Genomic DNA, 21081 nt, shown 5'->3' with positions numbered 1-21081 from the left:
ACTGCCAGCGTGATGGGCCATGGCAGGCACGCCGGCTGGCTCTGAGAGTTGGTGAATATTCCCCGAGAAGGCTACCCTTGGATAAACCCACCTCTGTGCTGTGGGTAGCAAGCCTTATAACCTGCCCACACATTGATTCAGAACGCATCAGAGAGACAAAACTTTAATTGTACCATTCACTCTCTGACACGCCTATAGACTGTGGCGCCGTTCGGCGTTAAGCGTTGGACAAGGAATGTATCGGCGATAAAGCCCGGAGGGTACCTCTGTACAGCCTTGCCACGGCCTTAAGCGTAGCAGCTTCATGCAGCCTGCTTACACGGATTGGAACGGCGCAACTCTGCTACGTTCGAGTCTTTGTTGGGGCCATGGCATGTTCTCGTGCTGTGCATGTATATATATGCACAGCTCACTTTACCACGTCTGCTCCGTTTACAGTTTTCGCAGCTCTTTTCTTTTACACTCTTCTCAGTACTCTCACTTGAAACATCTCCAGTGCCACTGCCGGCCACTACCCAGACAAGGAACGAACCCCAGCCGCGAACATGTCTTCAAGCAAGGTGTGGCTCATTACAGGATGCTCCTCTGGCCTCGGCCGGGAGATTGCTCTCGCTGCTCTCGCCCGGGGCGACACGGTCGTGGCCACCGCGCGAGACCCGGCCAAGCTGGCGGACCTGGGCGCGCAGGGGGCCATCCTGCAGCATCTGGACGTGACGGACGGGGACGCGGAGCTCGCGGCCGTCGTGGACCGCATCCTGGCGAGGACGGGGGGCGCGATTGACATCTTGGTCAACAACGCCGGCTACATCCTGACGGGCGCGGTCGAGGAGTGCAGCCGCGACGAGGTGCAGGCCACCTTTGGCACCAACGTCTTTGGGCAGCTCAACGTGGCGCGGGCCGTCCTGCCCGTCATGCGGCGGCAGGGGCGGGGCACCGTCGCCAACCTCGGCAGCGTGGGCGGCTGGCACGGCACGCCCGGCGCGGGCCTGTACTGCGCCACCAAGGCGTGCGCCGCGCTGCTCTCCGAGGCGCTGCGGCTCGAGGTGGCCCACCTCGGCATCCGCGTCACCTGCGTCGAGCCCGGCTACCTGCGCACCCCCTTCCTGGCCCCGGGCCACAGGGTCCGCGCCGGCCGCGTCATCGCGGACCTGGCGGGCGGCACGGCGGGCGCCACCATCGGCGCCCTCGACGCGTACGACCGCCAGCAGCCCGGCGACCCGGCCAAGGCCGCCGCCCTCGTCGTCGAGGCCCTCACGGACTCGGGCCGCGCCGCGGGCCGCGCGCTGCCGCCCAGGCTCGTCGTCGGACGGGACGCGTACGAGATGGTCACGGGTACCATGGACGCGAACCGCGCAGACTTGGAGTCTTGGAAGGATCTCACAACCCAGATTGATCACGATGCCTGAAAAAAACAAAAGGGAGGCTCGCGTGACAATGCTGCGGCAAAGAGCTAGACAGGGTCGCGGCTTGTTGTGCCACCAAAAACACACAACGCAACAGAAATAGCAAATTTATCAATGGCTACGTGTCCCATCAGCATGCTCATTCCTCATCACCATTCTCCAGCTTTATTCATTTGACATGCATTGTCGTCCAAATTTCTACAAAAATGGCCCAAACGAAGATACGGGCGGTCAACTTTAAAATTTGACCGTGTTGGTGCATGTTTCAGTATGAGTACTGCATGTAGAAAAAAATAAATAAAAAAAATATGGGCGATGCATTGTCAGTATGCGCTGCCTGGAGATGCTTCGAGTTGGTTCTGCCATTGCTGTTGGTCGATATCCACGGCGGGCCCTGCTAACGGGTACGCCTCGCACGAGAACCGGGTTGCGGGGTGTCGGTACCGTCTTGACCGGCACGCGCCCGGGTCATCGCCACAAACGTCGGCCCAGGCGGCAATTGCTTCTCCGGATGATAGGCCGCGGGACAGCGCCGTGTACGCATAATAAGCGATAGTACGCTGCGCGTCTGATGGGGACCGGCCGCCCCGGGCAAGGAGCTACCCTGTGCAGCATCGCCAGGCGCAAAAAGTCTTGACTGAACTATCCGGCCGCGAATTTCCGATAGGTGTTCAGGGTTTTGACCATGCTGGATGCCGCCCGTTCGGTTCGGCCGACCCCAAGCGTCGGACATGCACGTCCCCGCCGGAGGCATCAAGCATGAAGATGAGAGATTAAGGGTCTGGGAACTGGCAGTCGCTCGCTCGAGACGATCATGGGGGCTACCGATACTCAAATCCACTTGGTGGTTACTGAAATGCAGGCCACGCAGTGAATCTAAGTATGACGGCAGATGCTCGAGTAAGTACTTCGTGAATGCGTTGCGGTGTAGCGGAGACCTGGGGACACCGCTCCCGCTAATTGTACGCCGGGCAGCACCGCTCTGCGTTACATTACTAGGAACGGAGTAGTAATAGTACGGTAGCTATCCATAATATATAACAGGGTTAATTAGGAGGAGCCTCACTATAGCTCAGGGATCCCTAGAGGGTATAGCTCGCACAAAAGTCTAAAAGAACAGAGTTTCAAGCACACGGATTATGCGCATTAACGATACAGCTAGTGAGTAGCAGGCATCTCTACTGATAGTAAGAGGCGCGATAACTACATTCGTGATGATAATACTACAAGAGTATAAAACAAGGCCTGGCAAACAGCGTAGAAGGTTGAATACTCTTGCCAGACCCTAATTAGCCAGCCAGTACGGATAGAACTACAATTATCACGACATCCTTGCAGTTTCTGCTCGAGTCCCCTCGCATCTCATAGGCGCTTATTGCCGAACACATTTGCGGGGGCATAAGACAATATCAGTATACCGAGTAGCCTACTTACTCAGTATTACTGCGCACAAAAATGTGGAAAGACTATTTGCGATGCTGCATCAACTAAGTAAATTCGTCAGCTTCAAGTTGTCATTACATCAAAGTGATAATACTCAACAAATATAACTCCTTGCTGAAGTACAGAGTAATTCCACGGAAATCTACAAAAGAAAAACATGATTGACTGCTGGGTGCGAGGCGAAAGTCCTACTATTACACCCCCATTATATCAGTATATTACTATTAGAACGGTATTTTTCCGTTTGAGCTAAGCGCATTTCAGCGGAGGTTCTCTAAACGGTTAGTAGCATTACCCGCAAGGTAGATCCTCGCATGCTGAATCCAGTCACCCCTTCATACGGAGTACTTATCAGAAAAAGGTAGCTGGGGGCAATATATTAGTATACCAAAGATAGTAATAGTCAGGTAAAAAAGCTACTGAGTAACTAGAGAAAGAAGAACGCGAAAAGCGTTTGGCAAGGGAGTGCGTAGCTTATGGGGTGAGCCTGGGAGCGGTTTACTATCGAGATAAGGACCACTAGCGCAGACTTTCCTGAAGAAAAGGAAACATCGTTGGACATGATGTAATACGGCCAGTCTTATTTTCCAAGACACCAACTCACTATTAAGAAAAAGAGAGGAGCGAGAAGAGAAAATGTGGGTGGGTGATTTCCTAAATTTCTTGCGACCTCAACAGGTCCGGGCTTGGAGTCACGCCGCCATTCTTGGCGCGCGGCAGGATGGCCAAATGCTATCCCCCCTGCATGAAATGGAAGCAAAAATAGACATTCCACTTTAATAGTAGAGATCTGTTCAATGATTTTGGGTAATGGCTACCAAGTACGGAGGAATCAGCTCTTGTCATGACTCTTGACTCGCGGGGTCTTGTTAGTTGTTGAGGTGGATACTTTTTACAAGCAGTTTCTCCGCGGAAACCTGACCGTACTGATAGTATAAGTGGTGATAAGATGAAGGACTCGAGTGGAAGTATCAGTAGATACATGGTTCTAGGTTTAAAGTGAAGAAGCCTGGAATACGGTAGGTAAAGCTGAATATACGAGTCAGTGAGCTACTACGGTAATGCCATTGACTGTGTGGGTACGACGTCATCTGAACGGCAGTTGCTACAAGATGTAACTATCACGAAATTAGACTGCGTATGTAACGGAAAGAGCCGTATCGGCAATTGCAAGTGTATGACCAAGCTGGCTTGACTTACCGGCTGATCACCTTGGAGCACGAAATGGAAAATACAGCAAAAGTTCATGTCTCGAATATCTTTTACATTTCATAGTGGAATCAATATATATACGAACATTACACTCTCTTCTTTGTAGATATAAAGAGCCAACGATCCCCCGTCGACACACTTTCTTTTCTAACCAAAGAGATCTACACTACCACATTACTACACTACAAAAGCTGACTATAGCAAGCTTCACACGCTGAACCATGGTTTCCACGACTATTCCTGTACTCCTCGCGGCCGCCACTACGGTCTTGTCTCTGCCAGGAATTTCTCTGCCGGGAATTCCTCGGAGTCTAGGTGAGCTATTCAAATGTCATCTCAACAGCCACGGGCAATTTTATTAATCCAACCAGTGACACGCCACGTGTTGACGAGTGAACCGGCGGCAGGTCACTTGTTGACGGATCAATCGCTGGGAGGTCAGCTGTTAGAAGACCTATCGGCGTTCAACGAAATAGGGGCAGACCAACCGGAGGAAGACCTGACAGTGATAAACGAGATAGGGACAGATCAACGGGATGAAGACCTATTGGTGATAAACGACATAGGGAAAAACCGACCGGCGACAAACCAACCCGTGACAAACCAACCGGTGACAAATCAACCCGTGACAAACCAAACGGTGACATGCGAACCGGTGATATGCTAAACGGTGGCAAACCAACCGTTGACAGACCAACCGTTGACATGTAAACCGGTGACATGTCAAACGGTGACAGAACAAACGGTGACAAGCCAAACGTTGACATGCCAACCGGTGGCAACGGAAACAGCGACAGGGCCTGATCCGCTTGAGTACTTCAGATGGGTGGAACATTACATAGAGCCTACAGATAGGCTTGCACAAAGCTTTGCCCCTTATCACAACGACACGGCCGCAGTCGCCCGCTTTCTTAAAAACAAGAATATATCTCAGATCATTTCTGTTGATGAAAACTCCAGCGACTGGCAGAAAAGGTTTGAAGATCACGGCTTCATCTATATCAATCTTCATTTGGGAATGGAAAATGCAAGCAAAATCATGTTCGAGAAGGCCTGGGAGAATTTTGCCTTGTATCGCCAAGGAACGCTGGTCTGGGGTTACGGGCAAGCGTATATTGGAACAATAATATCGAGTCTACAGGTAAAGGCAACGCTAGATTTGCGGTCAAAGTTGACATACGCGTGGGATTGGAACAACTATATCGGGAACGGGGTTAACCTCGGGCAAGATGCGGAGGTCCTGGATGAATGGAAGACATCTTTGTGAGAGTCCATTCGTTTTTGAGTCGAAATCGTATGCTGGAGGTATTCTACAGGCTTGACTGACTGCATGGGGCACGGAGCGGCACACCACACTCTATATATAGTAGTAGTGCTACTACTAGGCAGAAGATAGCTTTCAATCAATCAAGGGTTCCTTCAATCCGAAAGTCGTACATTAATTGCTGTTGCTTAGAATGAGCAGTTCTCCCTTTTCTTAGCGTGTAGTAAGGAACTCCATGTCTACGGAACCCTCAAATAAAGACAGGCACGGGCAAATCGCGACCGTCGTATCCGTTCCACCAGCCTCGCCGTTGGCTTTTAAAAGCCATACTTGGGAACATGGTTTGAAATACTCACTACAGATGACTGTGAGTTTTCCCCATCTTGTCAAAGTCTACCACGGGGTTGGTAAATGAATACTAGCATAGCACACTGTCGCAATCTGTAGACATGTAAGCAGCTTGTAGATATGAAAGTAGAAGTAGAAGTCAAGGATGTATGGGTTTTTGATCATGCTTGACTATAGCGCTATAGCCATGAATAGTATGAGATATCGTGTGATACAAACATGTAATATCTATTGATACCTCCTTCTTCATAAACAACGTTGTAAATCAACACTTTTTTGGTTACATATATATTAATTTTCTACTAGCATATACAACAAGCCATATCTAATTGCATCTATACTTGAGAAATATGGGTATTCAAAAATGAAAGATGCCGCGAATTCGAGTACCTCAGTGCCAAAGCCCGACTTTGCTAACGAGGAGGGTATCAATCAATGGTGCACTGTAGGCCGTAAGAGTAAAGTGTATAACGCAACCCCACTCCTAGAATAATGTACTGACACAAAAGATGTGACCCATGCACAACTGCAACGAGCGGGGGTTTTATTCTGCGGGTGAGAGGAGACAACTTCCGAAAGGGATCAGGCTGAGTGCGGGCGCGGGCAGGGACAGGGGTAGGCAGGTCTGCATACACAGCGAGTAGGAAGACTGAGGAAAAAACGCAGTCTTTCGGAAAAGAGGGCAAACAATCACAACTGTTGTTCCATCTGTACTGCGGCCACTGCGTCACAAGATACGCCGACTTTGACGCATAGATTTGAACCGCCACTCGAACAACTCACACACGATTGTCCGCAACATCGTCGCAAGCCAACCAACCGGCCAGCCCCATCGACCAACCGTGCAAATGATGGGCGTCGAGGACGAGAACATGATCCTGGCGGTGGCGAGGGCGACGAAGACGCAGGACATAACGCCCATCACTGTCGGTCCGGTGCCGTCACTCAATCCAGCGCCGCAATGCGCAAGACTGTACTTGGTCAAGTCCACCACTAGCATCGGCCGCGACCGCTCTACAACGACGCCGATAACGATTGAACGTGGCTTGGCCAATGTGTACAGTACCAGCTCCTCCTGTGTTCCGAGTCAGTACAAGTTCCTCGCCGACAGGGACGCCTACCCCGTCTTCTCGCCGGGCACCGCATGTCCCGATGGCTACGAGCCGATGTGCACGTCGGTCGATCCCGACGCCGCCAGCAGCATCAACACCGCTCTCAATGTCACTACTTGGCAGCTACTGACCAGCGGCCAGGTCGCGATCGGCTGTTGTCCAAGGTACGTCGTCTGAGCTGCATCTCTGCCTTGCTCTTTCCCCCTCCTGCTACCAGTCTACGACGCATGGACGGCTACGCGCGCTGGGCCTGACCACACCTTATCTCGCAGCGGCTACCAGTGCGCCAACTTTTACGACAATCAGTACGCCTGCACGTCGATCATGCCGAAAGACGAGACACTCACTGTGACCTTTATGGAAATCCACACCAAGTTTAGCCTGACATCTGATGCGAAATTTCCGGCAATCATCACCGCTGTACGCCTCGTCTACGTGGAAGGCACACCGACCCCGACGTCGACACCGACTCCGACGTCCGCACCGGAACGGACGCACACAGCGCAGCCGCATCACGCGGGGGGCCTGTCTACCGGCCACAAGGCAGCTATTGGAGCGGGTGTCTCGGTGCTGGCGCTGGCGCTCATGCTGCTGGCCGCCTTCTTGCTCACCCGACACCGTCGGCGCCAGCGTGAGACGCGCAGCGCAGCAGAGGGAGGAGCAGCCAGCGCCGAGACGGACGCCGCCGCCGCTCGTTTCTCCAAGTCGGAGCTGGACGGGTCATCCAAGCCCAAGCTGGACGCGCCGTGGCGTGTGGGGGCCGGCGACGGCAATGCCACCGTCTCGCCAGGTCCGCTGGCGGAACTCCCTGCCGGCATCGCTGAGGCGCGCCAGAGTCTGCAGGAACGGCAGCAGCAACAGGAGGAGGCGGAGGAGGAGCAGGAGGAGGTTGCCGAGCTGCCGGGCTGCGACATCACGCCATCCCAAGCGCTGCCGGGTCGTCGCATGTCGGCCGTCATCCGACGCAAGCCAGTGGCCGGCAGCCCGGAGCCCGCGGACGATGGAAGGTTGAGCCTGGTGAGCGCGGCGAGCGACCAGCGGTTGAGCACACAAGAAGCCTCGGGCCTGGCGCTAGAGAACAGAATCTCAAACAGGAGTAGCGCATGATGAACAATCTAGGCGCACTTTTATCTCTCGCTCTAGGTATCCAAACACTAATGTGCCGACGAGCTGCAAAATTAGGCATTATTCACATGTCATCATATCAGGAATAGATATAGCTTGGCTAGCCTAGTCTACACGTATTGTTAAACTAATAGCATCCAGTGATAGCTCATGACTAGGTTCGGTTTACTTTAAATAGACATTCAAAGCCAATAATAAAGCGTCGCTTATTAACTATATTAATATACTAGCTTCGATAATAGAGAAAGATAGGACAATCTACACATTACTACCGGAAAACCTGCCTTTCTATAATCTCTATCAATCATACTATCTCTAATAGATAGACAGTGTTAATTGTACATGACAATGATCTCCCATTAGCTAGCTTCCAAAGCTAAATACAAAAAAATCGATATAGCCCATGCTAATATCATGAATAATACTATTCATGATTTTGTGGTTTTCTGCGTCGGTTTGTGGCCTTTTTCGTTAGTCCAGCCTTTGCCAACACTTGTTAGTTGTGCTTCCATGCCTCGACCAACATAGTCGCAAGCTGATCCTAGTCACAGTACACGGAGGAGACTCAAATTAGAAAACCGCTAACTAATAGTATGTACCCCAAGGCAACTACCAGCCAGCAGTAAACCCAACCACCAAATTGGTCTACAATAGCTCGCAACATTGCGCCCTTCACAAGCAACATGGTGTACACAGTTGTCGGCTCGTACATGCCATCTTGTGGATCCTTGGAAAGATAGGTTGCATTGGCTTACTTGTTTGCAGAACCAATAACAAGCGTAGTCGCGGAGCCTGATTTCAGATGCAAGGCTCTTCTAGTCGGATCAACCGCGGATAACTTAGTGAAAAGCCTTCACAATCTTTCCGAGGTATTTCAGCCTTTCCTTCGTTCAAGTACTGCATCCGCCGCCAGACCACACTATCAGACCGATTCTCTCGTACAAGATGGACTCACTAGAGACAACAAACGCGCAGAAGCAGCGCATGCAGCGCGTGGCCGACGGGCTACTCGCCATATACAAGACGCTTGCCCGTATGCGCTACCTAGATCCCTCCTGGATTGAGGAGGGTCCTCACAATCACGCTATCGAGCGCCTGATTTCCCGCTACCGCCGTGCCGGCGTCCGCGACGACATAATTTACCTCTACAGTGTGCTGCCGTACGTCAACACGGAGTTGTGTCCGAGGGGCGTAGACTTTTACGAAGGAAGCGCCTTCATCGACTACCGCAGCAAAAACCTTGATCTCGGTGAGACCAGGGACCCGCTCTACCTGGAAAAGGACCTATTTGTCATGAGGCCGTGGACGACACCGCTCTCTAGCATGAGCAATGATGGCACCGTCTTGGTTTACTGCGCGAAGGCGGATTGTATCTACATGACGACGCAGGCTACGGGGACCAGCCACGATCCCATTCTTGTTGAGGATCCTGATTTTGCGGACATGAGCAATGACAAATGCGAGGCGGACCAGGGCGACCAAGACGAAGAGGACGAAGAGGACGATGAAGACGATGAAGACGAAGAAGACGAAGAAGACGAAGAGGGCGACGAGGACTATGGGGACGATGAGGACGATGAGGACGACGAGGACGACGAGGAGGATTGGACTACGTTCTGGCAACCGCGCAATGGTCGTGACGCGCAGACGGTACTCCGAGATATCAATCTCTGGTACGAAAAACTACTCCTGCTGCCTGGTGGAGGCAAACAGTCCGATCTCATGTGGCTTTTGGAGACGAGGAGGCCACTCTATCAACATCATGGCTGGCCCGGCGACTCGTTTGATGGCGATGGTTTTGTCGTGAGCATGTTGCGTGCAGATGCTCGGATGCAAGATCCGCGAGAGCATCCAGAAGAAGAGCAAGTACAACAAGTCCGCGATCGTATCGCAGTTTTATCCAGCGAGGGGACGTTGGAGCGCCTGATGGGTTGCATCGAGCGAGCGCAGGACATGGACCAGGAGTGGACAGCACGGTACAAGCTTTGGCAGGCAAAGTACCGCAAGCAGCAAGCAGAAGAGCTTCTATCCTTTTTGCTGAGCAGTCAGGACGGCCAAAGTCGACCGACGCCTGCGCTGTCGAAAGAAGAGGCTCGACCGTTCTGGGAGATGGAAAGAATGCGTCAGGGCGCGGAGGACGCGCAGCAGCTTATATCGAGGCTGGAGGAAGAAGGGGCAGGCAGCGAGGCAGGCAGTCCATCGAAAAAAATCCAGCTCGCTCTGAAACAAGCACGCATAGACAAGAGCATGTACCAACGTGGATTCGAGCAGTGTCGAGAGGAATGCGCGGCGAGCCATCCGTCCATGACGTTTACAGAGGCCACGGGTATGGAGTCCGTGGTGCAGTATCTGCCGTTGACTGACGAGAAGAAGGCTTTTGATAGAAAGCAGAAGGAGGAAGAGATTTCCGCGTGTGAGGCGTGGGCGGCTGCAGAGATTCCCGCAGAGGCGGTCATGGCCAAGGGCGAGGTGGTAGCTTACGCTGAGTGGCTGAAAACGTTGATTCCATAGGCCATCACAGAACAGAATAATATACCGCCTCATAAATCATAACCTTCTAGCTCGTGAGATCAGCTTATTTACCATGTTTTCGTGGTTCTCTCTTATAACAGTCGTTGTCAGGGTGAGCTAATCTAGAAACTCGAGCCCAGACGGCCCAGACTTGATGGCAGCATTTCGTCAAAAGGTTCGTGAGACGCGTCGCCCGTGTCTGAAGCTCAGTCGTCGATAAGTTTAGTGTCGATCTCTACTCCGAGTTTCAGCACGGATGCAGCACACCAAAGCGTCGTCGTCGATTTTTGAGCTCCTCTTGCGCAGAGAGGTTTATCAGCGTCGACATGGGATGGAACATGCCAAGTTGTTGCGGCGGGCGTTCCATCATAGCCGACCGGAAGCGCTGACACAACCCCACCGAGCATCTTTCACAGGGGTGTGCCAGAGTCCTTGCAGTCTTCGACCTGGAGACAAATACTCTCCCTTTTCGTTGTGCTCTGAATAGGAATCAGGCTCGCCATGTTACAGTACCTTTCGCACAACAGCGTTCTCTCTTGTCTCTGACTAAGAGTCTCGGTATCTCGAGTTTGTAACGTTAGCCCCGATACAACTTGGATGTCATTGACGAGATCGGCTATCCTGAGATAGTATCCGTCCCAACAATTGCGGATAATGCGATCGACAGGGTCTTGCGGGTCCGTCGTGGGGAAGATGCCATCGAGCAAGCGGTCCACTTGGTCAGGCCCTTCAAGCTCAGAGTACAGCTCAGATCCGCGTGTCATGTACCAGAAAACGGACCCGAGGGCGAACTGTTCTGTAACTGGGCCGGCAACCCCGAAGAGACCACCTACCGGCTTCCTGCGTTGTCGAACATAGGGCTCGTAGCCAACATCAAGATCGTCGCCAACCTTGAGTGAGTGGTCAAAATCGATAAGCTTAATCTGGTCATTGTCGTCAAGCAGGATGTTTTGTGGATTGATATCACCATGGGAGTGGCCCAACGTTTCCAAACATGCGGCTGCGTGTGACAGTTGCAGCATCCAGTGTAGAATCGGCCGAGGCTTGGTAATAATGCTTATTCGATCGTGCAGGGTGCCATTTGCTACTAGTTCGAGAAAGCTCACGTCCGCGGCGCGGAGATAACACTGGACAAAGTTCGGACAACCAACCTCGGCGAGTGATTCGAATACTGTCTGCTCGTTTCGTAGGCGCTCGTCTCCTGGTTCCAAAGATACCTTCGCTGCCAGAGCAGAGGAAACGCGGAGTACTACGGAGTGGCCGCCAATGCCAAACACAGATGCATTGGGACAGGTTGAGAGAAGTTGTTTTATGATCGGATTCAAATCAGGTCGTGGACGTGGCGAATGGGAAAAGTAGGCGGCGAGTTGTTCAAATGTCCAATTCAGGCCAGCCATTGTGCCAGTTGTTAGTTCGTGGTACGTAAAGGAGAAGGGGGTTTTCACCATTTGAATAAATATGGGGTGTCCCCTTACCAGTGCTCCCCGGCCCCTCACCTCAAGCCCTCCCTCATTCCATCCATATACGAGAGCGTAGGTGAATGGCCGGTGAGCAAGGCGGTCAAAAGCGGTGAGGAAGGGGGCATACTTTCCATCTTGTATATCAGATTTGCCGCCGATAATTTAGGGTAGGCCTAGTTGAGTGCCAGCTAATTATGGCTGCCGGCGCGTGATAATTAGCAAGTACTTAAAATAAGAGACTTATCATTGGTATTTTTTTTTAATTCTGAATATAAAACAAATATCTAAGATAAGATGATATAATTTAAATAATAATAATATCTAGAATCAATTTATTAAATAATATGGAATTATTTATGTACTATATTTTATTAAAAATATGAATCTTTTAAAATATTTATCAAAAATTAAGACACATTTCAAATAATTTATGTTCTAAACTTAAATAGCTAGGTTAGTATAAAACTCTTGACAATTGTACTGTAGAGTAAAGTAGACTCCGGATGCTGACGGTTATCGCGCTATGCGGCAGGATATAATTATTTGGCTCAGGATAGAGTGCGCTCAAGTGTTAATGGATATAATACGCCGATATCTATCTATTTTGAGCCTCGAAGACGCGAAAACAAGTTTTGCCGCATTCTCCCATCACCCGAGCTACAGATAATGGGAGACAAATACTGATATATTGACATGGTATTGTTTACTTTGATACTACCTGCTTGACCATGCAACATGCGGCTAAATTGACCCAACGATTCGTCTTTCTGGTTTCACGACCAAGATGGTGAGAAGAGAGTTTTAAAGCAGGGAGCCGAGGCACGAGGAAGGAACTCTCTGTCAAGTACCTACAATCGAGCAGCTCATGCATGTCTGGTGAGAGGTTGGTCACTTTTTACAGGCGTAGGATGCAGATACAGTAGTGACTTCCAGAACTCTCGTTTGACTATGAATTGACTCCTAATGTTGAATTATATCACTAACGCGACACTTGAGCCCTGAAACTGAACTGACTAGCGATATCTGACAGCCAACTGAGCCTCTAAGCCTCCGTACCACAGTCCCTCTTGTCATCCATAATAGAATAGTAGTTCAGGTTGCTCCAAATTTTTCGAGATTTTCTGTTGACACTATTCCGGGCTGCAGAGATAGCCACTGGCAACACACATGTTCAAGTCGACGCCATAGGACTCCGCAAGACCCCTCACACAGTCGTTAAATACTCGGTGGCAGGCTTTCAAAGCATCACCAACTTCGTTACGGCACTAATAAACAAATTTTAGCTCATGTGCATCGAGTTTCGTTGAGCGCTTGCAAAGGGAGAGGGGCTCACAGATGTGCAGGAACCGCATTGATCAGCGACGTCGAGCATGCAAGTATTGCCACCGCCGGCAGCAGCCATTGCGGACAGCGTGAATGTGACGAAGATCGATAAAAGCTTCATTTCGAAGACGGGAATAGAATGAGAAAGGTCGAGTTGACTGAGCCTGATTGCAGGACCTCCGAAATAGAAAGCTAGGCCGCTTTATTTATACTTGAGCATCCAACGCGACCAGTCCCTCCTCGGAATTTTCTCGGGGCATGAAAGTCAAGCTAGTATTCATTCAATGTCAAAAAAATTTCGGTTCAACTTGTTTCACCGGAAAGTATTGGACACGACCACCAGCTGCAAAACCGTGGACACTACCCACCCATGCTATTCCCGCACCACTGTTCTCGTCCCCACCGCAAGAATAAGCTTAGATCCGCCGTTGGATTCGCGATTGGTTTGATAGTTGTACGAAACTTTCGGTTGGATTCTCCATGCTCCGAGTATGGGATTTCCATGAGCTGCGGCTCTCGGAGGGCGACGTCACGGTGCATGTAACATAAGGCTAGGAGCGTCGGGCATGGGTCCTCAACAAACCGGGCCGTTTGGAATTGCAAAATGTGGATTGCCATTTGCCATGAGAGCTCCAGTTTACCGGCCATTTATTGATGCCTGCAGTGAGCAGACTGGCGAAGAATGGGGCCAAAGGCTTGGCAGTGTAAGCCGGAATCCCAACGGGTCTTGCCAGCTCGGCAACATCGTCCTCGGGTCGTCTCCGAATGCAATATGGGCTCTTGTTTCACCATGGGGAGACGATCGAGCTAATCGAACAGGCCGTCTGTAGCGACAAGTTTTGCCACAAAGGTAATTTCATGAGGTTTTTTATCCAACAGCATAATTCTTACTGAGAGCACAGCTAAAATACAGATTTCCGTGACTTGATATTGTTTTGTTGTTGCTCATATCAACCTTCCATTCAAGCGTGGAGAACTGTGAGAAACGCGACACATATGCTGCATATCTTGAGATACACGTTCTCGTCGAGAGAAGAACGAATCGTGAATTACATCGAACGGATGCTCCATATTTACATAATATACGGCCTTCGTTGCATTATAGAGTACATTGAAGAAGAGCAGTGGCCTATCTGCTTGTCGGGCCGCAACTAACCGTGTAATAGTACGACGGATTGAGTGAGGGATTTCGGTAACTTGCTATATTACGCAGTGGATTAATCCAGAAAATGTGGCTAAGCAGTGAGTGATTTATCGGCCAATGGAGCGTCAAATCGAATGCAAGGTCAAATTGATTGAGAGGGTGCGAATAGCTGGCACTTGATCGCAATAGCCTGGACAAAGTGGTGTTTAACCCGCAATGAGGAACCGAAATCTTTTGAGCTTTTCCGACTACCATTAAGTCGAATTGTAGAAAACTCAAATGGCTATCGGTTTCAAAACCACCAGTCACCGAAACAACTAAGATAGAAGCCCAGTGCCACCAGTTGCAATTACTATAGAGGCTCGGAAATTAGGCCGAGTAACAGCTATACAGCCGGTAACGTGATACACGACCCTAATTTGGTGCCTCTCCATACCATGAACCTGTCGTGGAAGCCAGCAACTCGCACCTTGAAGAGAGCAGCTTTGATGTAAGCTAGGGTATCCTTATGCATTGCCCTATTCTTCCATTGAAATGGGACTCTCTAGGCAGTATAAGACCGAAGCGCTCTAGGCCGTCATACCAGGCGATGAAAGTCTTCGGCGCTATAAGTGCACTGATATGTGCGCCCGCCTGTTCACATATGATCATCCTGTGAGCATCGGCAAATGAAACCGGGTGATAAACTGGCGGACTGGCAGCCTCGGCATATAGGTAGCTCGTTCTAATGCCGGATAAGCGGATGATGGAATTTGCAGCGCCAACCGCTTTTTTAAAGATTCAATGCTCATAATCATGGCGATGATTCAGGATAGGCGTAGTCAACACTCAGTAGGAACCGGTCGTGACTTTCGAAGAAGGTGGCGAGAAAGTACAGAGCTTTATTTATAAGAATCAGACTTTGCAAGGCACCATTTTCACCGTCGGTCTGTTTTGTTTGTTCTTGGCCACGGTAGTAGCAACTCCATAAATCGAGTGAGATTCGACGTTGGTGGTCTTTCTATTTGTTGTGAATCGGTTTCTTCGGCAAGGCCATCTCATCCATCCAGCAAGAGTAAATACTTGGGACAGAGCCGTAAGTCTTAAAAAGCCCAATGTTTAGGACTGAGTCATTTAGCAGCAAAAACTCATTCCTAACTTGACGCGGTTGATCAGGTGGGGCACATTTCTTTGGATGTTTATTTGGACAACTATTTGTGTTCTTAAGAGATCCATAATTGAAACTCAGATGTGCAAATTAATGTAAGACCCTTGCTAATTAACCGGCGGAATAAAGCAGACCTTGGATGACGGTTGTCGCGTCATGCAGCAGGATCCAATCCGTCGGCTCAGTATAGAGTACGCTCAAGTCTACCTGTTTTTTTCTTTTGCTAGAAAAGGCTTCAACCAGACATATCTTGCCTACCTTATCTAAGGGCCTACCTTGGTATACAAGACATCTATTTGATCTGATAGATGCCTACTAATAGCACTGTTTACTCACTACCAGGTATCTACCTCATTGGGGCTACCCTCAAAAGCGCTACTGAATACGCGCTAGGATGCACTAAAGCAATGCCTATAGCCCTAGAACTATACCGCTGGTCCCCTGTAACTTTCCCATACCCAAGCTTATTACGTACGCAGATTTACTGCGTCATGATTGGCCTAGCCTTGGCGGGTAGCTGGAGCTTGTTTTCTGCAGGAGAAAAAAAAAAGTTCAGGTGGGAGAGCTTCAATCTAGGACTCGACGCTGATCGACAGAATATTGCCACCCGGCTGTCGAATTTTGAACGCAAATTGCGATCCTAATTGACACAGCACTCGCCCTCCACGCCACACCCATTGCCGTCTAAACCCTGTCGTCATGAAGATCCTCGAGGCCCAGGCCGCCGTCCTGTCCAACTATGAGGTCTACCAGCATGTGGCTGACCAAAAGGACCGCTACAAAAAGACAAAGCGTCGAGGTCCTCCCAATATGGAAACGGTCGCTCGTGAGGTATGCTATTCTTTATAATGCAGAATGTATAGTCCGTTCAATCTAACCTATCACAGCTACTGCAATATCTACGTACTGCGCCGAGTCCCATTAGCCAGACGCCCATCACCTACACACCCTCGTGCATCAAGACCCTCATTCAGCGCCTGCAGCCGTTTGAGCTGTCCAAGGGCGAGGTCGTCATGATTCTTAACCTGAGACCTTCGTCCGTCGCCGCGCTCAACACCGTTCTCGAAGATATGGGTGACCGGTACACTGAGGCCGAACAGGAGGACCTCGTGGCCATCATCTCCGAAGTCCTCGGCCAGTTTGACGAACCAGAGCAGCAAGAGGCGGCTGACGGCGACGCATCGATGCATGACGCTACGGAAGCAGCGTCTTGAAGTCATGCCTTCAGAGAGAGTGAACCATGACGCCAATGTCACCACGTCTCATCATAGGATGGTGCAGCCAGCCTCGCTCTGACCTCCAGCTGCCGTGGTCGTCTTGACGGCCGTGGAGCATATGTCCTCGAATGCGAGTTTGATAAGCTCGCCGGTGAAAGCCGAACACTCGACGTAGCGATCGGCTCTCAGACTCTGCGCCATCTGATAGGCTTCCTGCGGATAAATGATGCCGTTTGGGTCAGTCTCCGACCGCAGGTCGCGCTTCAAGCCCAGAACGACAATCGGCAGACCATCGATGCGGGGGAAAGCCTTTTTGACCTCGTCGATCCACTAGATGGATTGTTAGCATACCCTGCCGCGCAATTTTGTTTTGGATAGACTCCGAGATACTCACGTAACGCTTCATATTCAGTAAGCTCAGACGCTGGCTGATGTCGTAACACATGACGATGACGTCTGGGTCCAGCAGACGCCAATTGTCAGGACTCGATGTGTCCTGAAAATCGAGCCGATAGCTCCTCCCGGACAGGTTCACATTGAAAGTGAACGGCTGGTCAATGTCGCGCAGCAGCGGGATCGGATTCACCTTGTCGCCCGCACTGAGCCGCCTATCTCGGCTGTCAGTCACATGCGCCCGGTCGCCATAGCGTAGCGCCTAGATATGAGAAATACATACGATAAAAATGTCGTCTTGCCGCATCTTTCATCCCCCACTAGCAAAAGTTTGACTGTGTCTTCCTCAGCTACCATGTTTGGCGCATTGTGTAGAAGTTTGGTTTCCTCTCGTCCAAACGGCCTTCCGGGAGATAAGGCCGGCTGCCCACTGATAATGGCTTTTGCGCTACCCTATACCTCACCCACTCACTATCCATCACCATGGGAGACTGGCAACAACAAGCCCCAGTTTTAGCCTCTGGGGCCGGCCGCAGGTTTCTTTCCAATGAGAACGACACACTAAAAAAAAGGAAAAGACGGGTTCTGTAGATTAATCCATGATTTTATGAAGCCGATTCTGCGGGCAAGGAGGCCGAGTTGTTGCTCTGAAGCCATCACTCGAGCCGCAAGCAGGCAGCGGCTCTGCGCGAGATTTTCGAGCACCCCCCAAGCGGCATATCTCAAGGGCAAAGCCAAGTCGCTGAAGAAAATGGACCCTTCCAACTACAATAGCTGGACCAAGCTAGGTCTCGTCGAAAGAGTTCGGCAACTAGAAGCCGAGCTGCAAACGAGGCCAGCAGCGCCCGAGCCCGATGTTGCTGTTGGGCAGCATGGCAATGGAGAGGCAGCGCCGGCTCCCGGAACGACAAAGCCCAAGATCAAGCGCAAAATGGACCCGTCCAAGTACTCTACGCGCTTCATCGCCCTGAAACTGGCGTACCTTGGCAAGAATTATGGAGGATTCGAGTTCCAGGCTGTAGGAAACCAACCTACTATCGAGGAGGAGCTGTGGAATGCGTTGACAAAGGCTTGCCTCATCTTTCCACAAGATGAGAAGATTGTTGACTTCAATATTTGCGAATACTCCAAGTGCGGCCGTACCGATAGAGGAGTAAGCGCATTTGGCCAGGTCATTGGCATTCGCGTCAGGAGCAACAGACCGCTGCCCAAGAAACCCAAGCGGCCAGTCGAGGAGGGAACGACAGAGGAACAAGTGGTACAAGCTGAGGGGCCAGAGGCGGAGGAGAAGCCGTTTGACCCCATAGCGGACGAGATCCCTTACCCCATGGTTCTCAACAGACTCTTACCCCCTGATATCAGAATACTGGCCTGGTGCCCCTCACCGCCACCCGACTTTTCCGCGCGCTTCTCCTGCCGCGAGCGGCAGTACCGCTACTTCTTCACGCAGCCCGCCTTTTCTCCCGAGCCTTCGACCGGCGGCGAGGGGAAGCCTGGCTGGCTTGATATTGATGCCATGCGCGACGCGGCCAAGCGCTTCGAGGGCGAGCAGGACTTTCGCAACCTCTGCAAGGTCGATCCTGCCAAGCTCATCACCAACTGGTCGCGCACCATCTTTGAGTCGGATATTGTCGAGGTACGGGACGCGGCCACCGCGCTGCCCTACGTCACCGCCGCAGGCTTCTCGCCGGCGAGCGTGGCAGGGACGGCCGCGGGTGAATTCCCCAAGGTCTACTACTTTCACGTGCGCGGCTCGGCGTTCCTGTGGCACCAGATCCGTCACATGGTCGCGGTGCTCTTCCTCGTCGGGCAGGGCCTCGAGAAGCCGTCGGTGGTGAGCGAACTGCTCGACGTCAACAGGTATCCGCGCAAGCCGGGCTACGCCATGGCCGACGAGGTACCGCTTGTGCTGTGGGACTGCGTCTTCCCAGACCTTGCTGCGGCGGACGCGACGCCGCTGTCGGCGCACAACACGCACGTCGACACCATGCAGTGGATCCGCGCCGGGGCGGAGACGTCGTCGAGCATGCGCGCGGGCCAGTTTGGGCCGTTTGGCGCCCTCGACGGCATGTGGAAGCTCTGGCGCGGGCACAAGATGGACGAGCTCTTATCAGGCCAGCTGCTCCAGCTCATGGCGGAACAAGCGACGGGTGGAGACGAAGTCAGGACCCAGCAGCAGCAGCAACAGCCTGAGAAGCCGCAATCGAACAAGAAATCGGCGTTGAGCGTGCGACTGTACGAGGGCGGTAACACGGGACGGCCTGCGGGCAAGTACGTGCCCATGGAGAGGAAGGACAAGCTTGAGTCACCGGATGAGCTGAATGACAAGTATGCACGGCGCAAGGGATTCAAGGATGCGGCAGACATGCGTGCCAGACGCAACGAGAGCAAAGATGCCGTGATGCAGGATGACGAGTAGAATATATTAATAGAAAAAGAATCAGGCTAAGAAATGCATTGTTGTTCGTGTTGGCATTAAAAATTACAGCGCCTGTGTGTGCGTAAGCTGCGTGAATCTATGGATGTGTCGTAGTCGGCGTTGAATATATATATATATACACAGTCTGTCTTGCAATCTGCCCTTTAGAGAATGGGCGTCTTTTCATCCCTGCTCTCATACAGACACTCTCTCGCCCCGCGCCAGACAGCCTCGACGATGTGCCTCCTCGGCAGCAGGCCGGGAAAGACGACGACGAGGTCCTCCTCGCCCTCGACGACGACGACGAGGTAGTAGCGGACCTCGAAGCCGCGAAAGGCCTCGTTGACGAGGATGTCGCGGATCTTCTCCGTGGGGATGAAGCGCGTGGCGGCGCTGGCCAGGTAGCCCGGGGCGCTCTCGCGCGTCTGCACGCCCAGGCCGCGCATGACGAGCAGGCTCTCCTCGGCGTGGACGCGGCGCGAGAGCAGGCGCAGCGCCAGCGCCGCGGCGGGCAGGAGCAGCGGCAGGGGCGCGGCGGCGGCGAGCCGGGCCAGGGAGGCGCCTGCGGGCGAGCGGTGCAGCGCGTCGCGCGCCCAGAGCAGCGTGTCGGCGGAGGCGGCGGCGGGCTCGTCCCAGCGGCGAGGGGGCGCGAGCGGCCGCGGGGGCGGCGGCGCGGCGAGCGGCGACTGCGACCAGCGCGCCTCGAGCAGGAGCACGGTCAGGAGAGCCAGCGCGAGGCGGAGAAGGAGCAGGAAGAGACGCAGCAGACGGAGGGCGAGCGTGGGCGGCGGCTGCGTGGTGACGGTGAATTCGGTGGTGGTGGGCGAGGGCCGGCGGATTTGGAGACGGGGTGGCGTGGTGAGCATCGTGTGGAGGTGAATTGGTAGTCGGTCTGGGTAGTTGGTTTGGGAGACTCTTGTTTTTTAAAGAAGAAGATCAAAACAGAGATCAAAGCATGGCTTGTAATAAAGGCTCAAGGGGTGGATGGCAATAAAGAGGTATACATGTGTAGATGAAGAATGCCCATGAAGAAGCTCTTGGCCATGTTGCAAAATAAAGTGGGTAGCTCTCTCTTTTTGGGGGGGGGGAGGCCAGGGAGCCTTGCTCCAAGCCTATACAAGTCAAAATAGGGCGGCTCATTTCCGGCTGTAATGGCTCAACTGGGAAAACTCTCGCACTTTTCTCATCTTGCGACCGCACCAAACACCGTCAGATCCCCCTCTGCTGGCGCCCAGCTCGAACGCCGCGGTGGCCGCCCGCTCGCATGGGCAACCTGCGACCGCCGGTACACAGGCAGCGTAAAACACTGTCCGCGGCCCTAAGCACTGGAGATGACCCTTGAGGGAGGCCTCACTCTGCAGAGAACTCTCCCCCGTCGCGTGGCGGGCTGGATCACGACCCGGAGGGGAATTTTGGGCTGGTTGCGTGAGAAGGAGAACTCAACCAATTTATTTTTTTTGCTTGGGTTGGTAATTACAAGATTCTTTGCAAGAATCAGCTGAAGTATTTTTTCTAATAGACTGAGTCGTGGTGACGCTGCAAAATTGGATTTCCTTGGAT

General features: G+C 52.1%; 8 protein-coding genes across 8 annotated transcripts; 5 read left to right on the top strand and 3 right to left on the bottom strand.

The window, feature by feature from the left end:
• Positions 1-545: 545 nt before the first annotated feature.
• On the top strand, positions 546-1406 carry V2A60_005743 (SDR family oxidoreductase; the record flags this gene model as incomplete). The annotated part of the gene is made up of 1 exon (XM_083257050.1): positions 546-1406. The coding sequence occupies one exon, from the start codon at positions 546-548 to the stop codon at positions 1404-1406; it is 861 nt and encodes a 286-aa protein (XP_083113176.1).
• A 5115-nt stretch (positions 1407-6521) lies between these two features.
• Positions 6522-7889, top strand: V2A60_005742 (uncharacterized protein; the record flags this gene model as incomplete). Its single annotated transcript, XM_083257049.1, has 2 exons — positions 6522-6946; positions 7055-7889. 2 exons carry the CDS (start codon positions 6522-6524, stop codon positions 7887-7889), a joined length of 1260 nt encoding a protein of 419 aa, XP_083113175.1.
• A 963-nt stretch (positions 7890-8852) lies between these two features.
• Positions 8853-10418, top strand: V2A60_005741 (uncharacterized protein; the record flags this gene model as incomplete). The annotated part of the gene is made up of 1 exon (XM_083257048.1): positions 8853-10418. One exon carries the CDS (start codon positions 8853-8855, stop codon positions 10416-10418), a length of 1566 nt encoding a protein of 521 aa, XP_083113174.1.
• Positions 10419-10828: 410 nt separating this feature from the next.
• V2A60_005740 (uncharacterized protein) lies at positions 10829-11815 on the bottom strand (the record flags this gene model as incomplete). The annotated part of the gene is made up of 1 exon (XM_083257047.1): positions 10829-11815. One exon carries the CDS (start codon positions 11813-11815, stop codon positions 10829-10831), a length of 987 nt encoding a protein of 328 aa, XP_083113173.1.
• A 4376-nt stretch (positions 11816-16191) lies between these two features.
• Positions 16192-16706, top strand: V2A60_005739 (DNA-directed RNA polymerase III subunit RPC17; the record flags this gene model as incomplete). The annotated part of the gene is made up of 2 exons (XM_083257046.1): positions 16192-16323; positions 16380-16706. The coding sequence occupies 2 exons, from the start codon at positions 16192-16194 to the stop codon at positions 16704-16706; spliced, it is 459 nt and encodes a 152-aa protein (XP_083113172.1).
• A 51-nt stretch (positions 16707-16757) lies between these two features.
• Positions 16758-17459, bottom strand: V2A60_005738 (P-loop containing nucleoside triphosphate hydrolase protein; the record flags this gene model as incomplete). Its single annotated transcript, XM_083257045.1, has 3 exons — positions 16758-17039; positions 17104-17317; positions 17386-17459. 3 exons carry the CDS (start codon positions 17457-17459, stop codon positions 16758-16760), a joined length of 570 nt encoding a protein of 189 aa, XP_083113171.1.
• A 394-nt stretch (positions 17460-17853) lies between these two features.
• Positions 17854-19521, top strand: V2A60_005737 (pseudouridine synthase DEG1; the record flags this gene model as incomplete). Its single annotated transcript, XM_083257044.1, has 1 exon — positions 17854-19521. The coding sequence occupies one exon, from the start codon at positions 17854-17856 to the stop codon at positions 19519-19521; it is 1668 nt and encodes a 555-aa protein (XP_083113170.1).
• A 164-nt stretch (positions 19522-19685) lies between these two features.
• V2A60_005736 (GPI-GlcNAc transferase complex, PIG-H component-domain-containing protein) lies at positions 19686-20387 on the bottom strand (the record flags this gene model as incomplete). Its single annotated transcript, XM_083257043.1, has 1 exon — positions 19686-20387. One exon carries the CDS (start codon positions 20385-20387, stop codon positions 19686-19688), a length of 702 nt encoding a protein of 233 aa, XP_083113169.1.
• Between the last annotated feature and the right edge of the window lie 694 nt (positions 20388-21081).

Source organism: Cordyceps javanica, chromosome 3 (assembly GCF_051103115.1).
Source record: "Cordyceps javanica chromosome 3, complete sequence".
Classification (NCBI taxonomy): Eukaryota; Fungi; Ascomycota; class Sordariomycetes; order Hypocreales; family Cordycipitaceae; genus Cordyceps; species Cordyceps javanica.
This window is presented reverse-complemented; position numbering and strand designations above follow the sequence as displayed.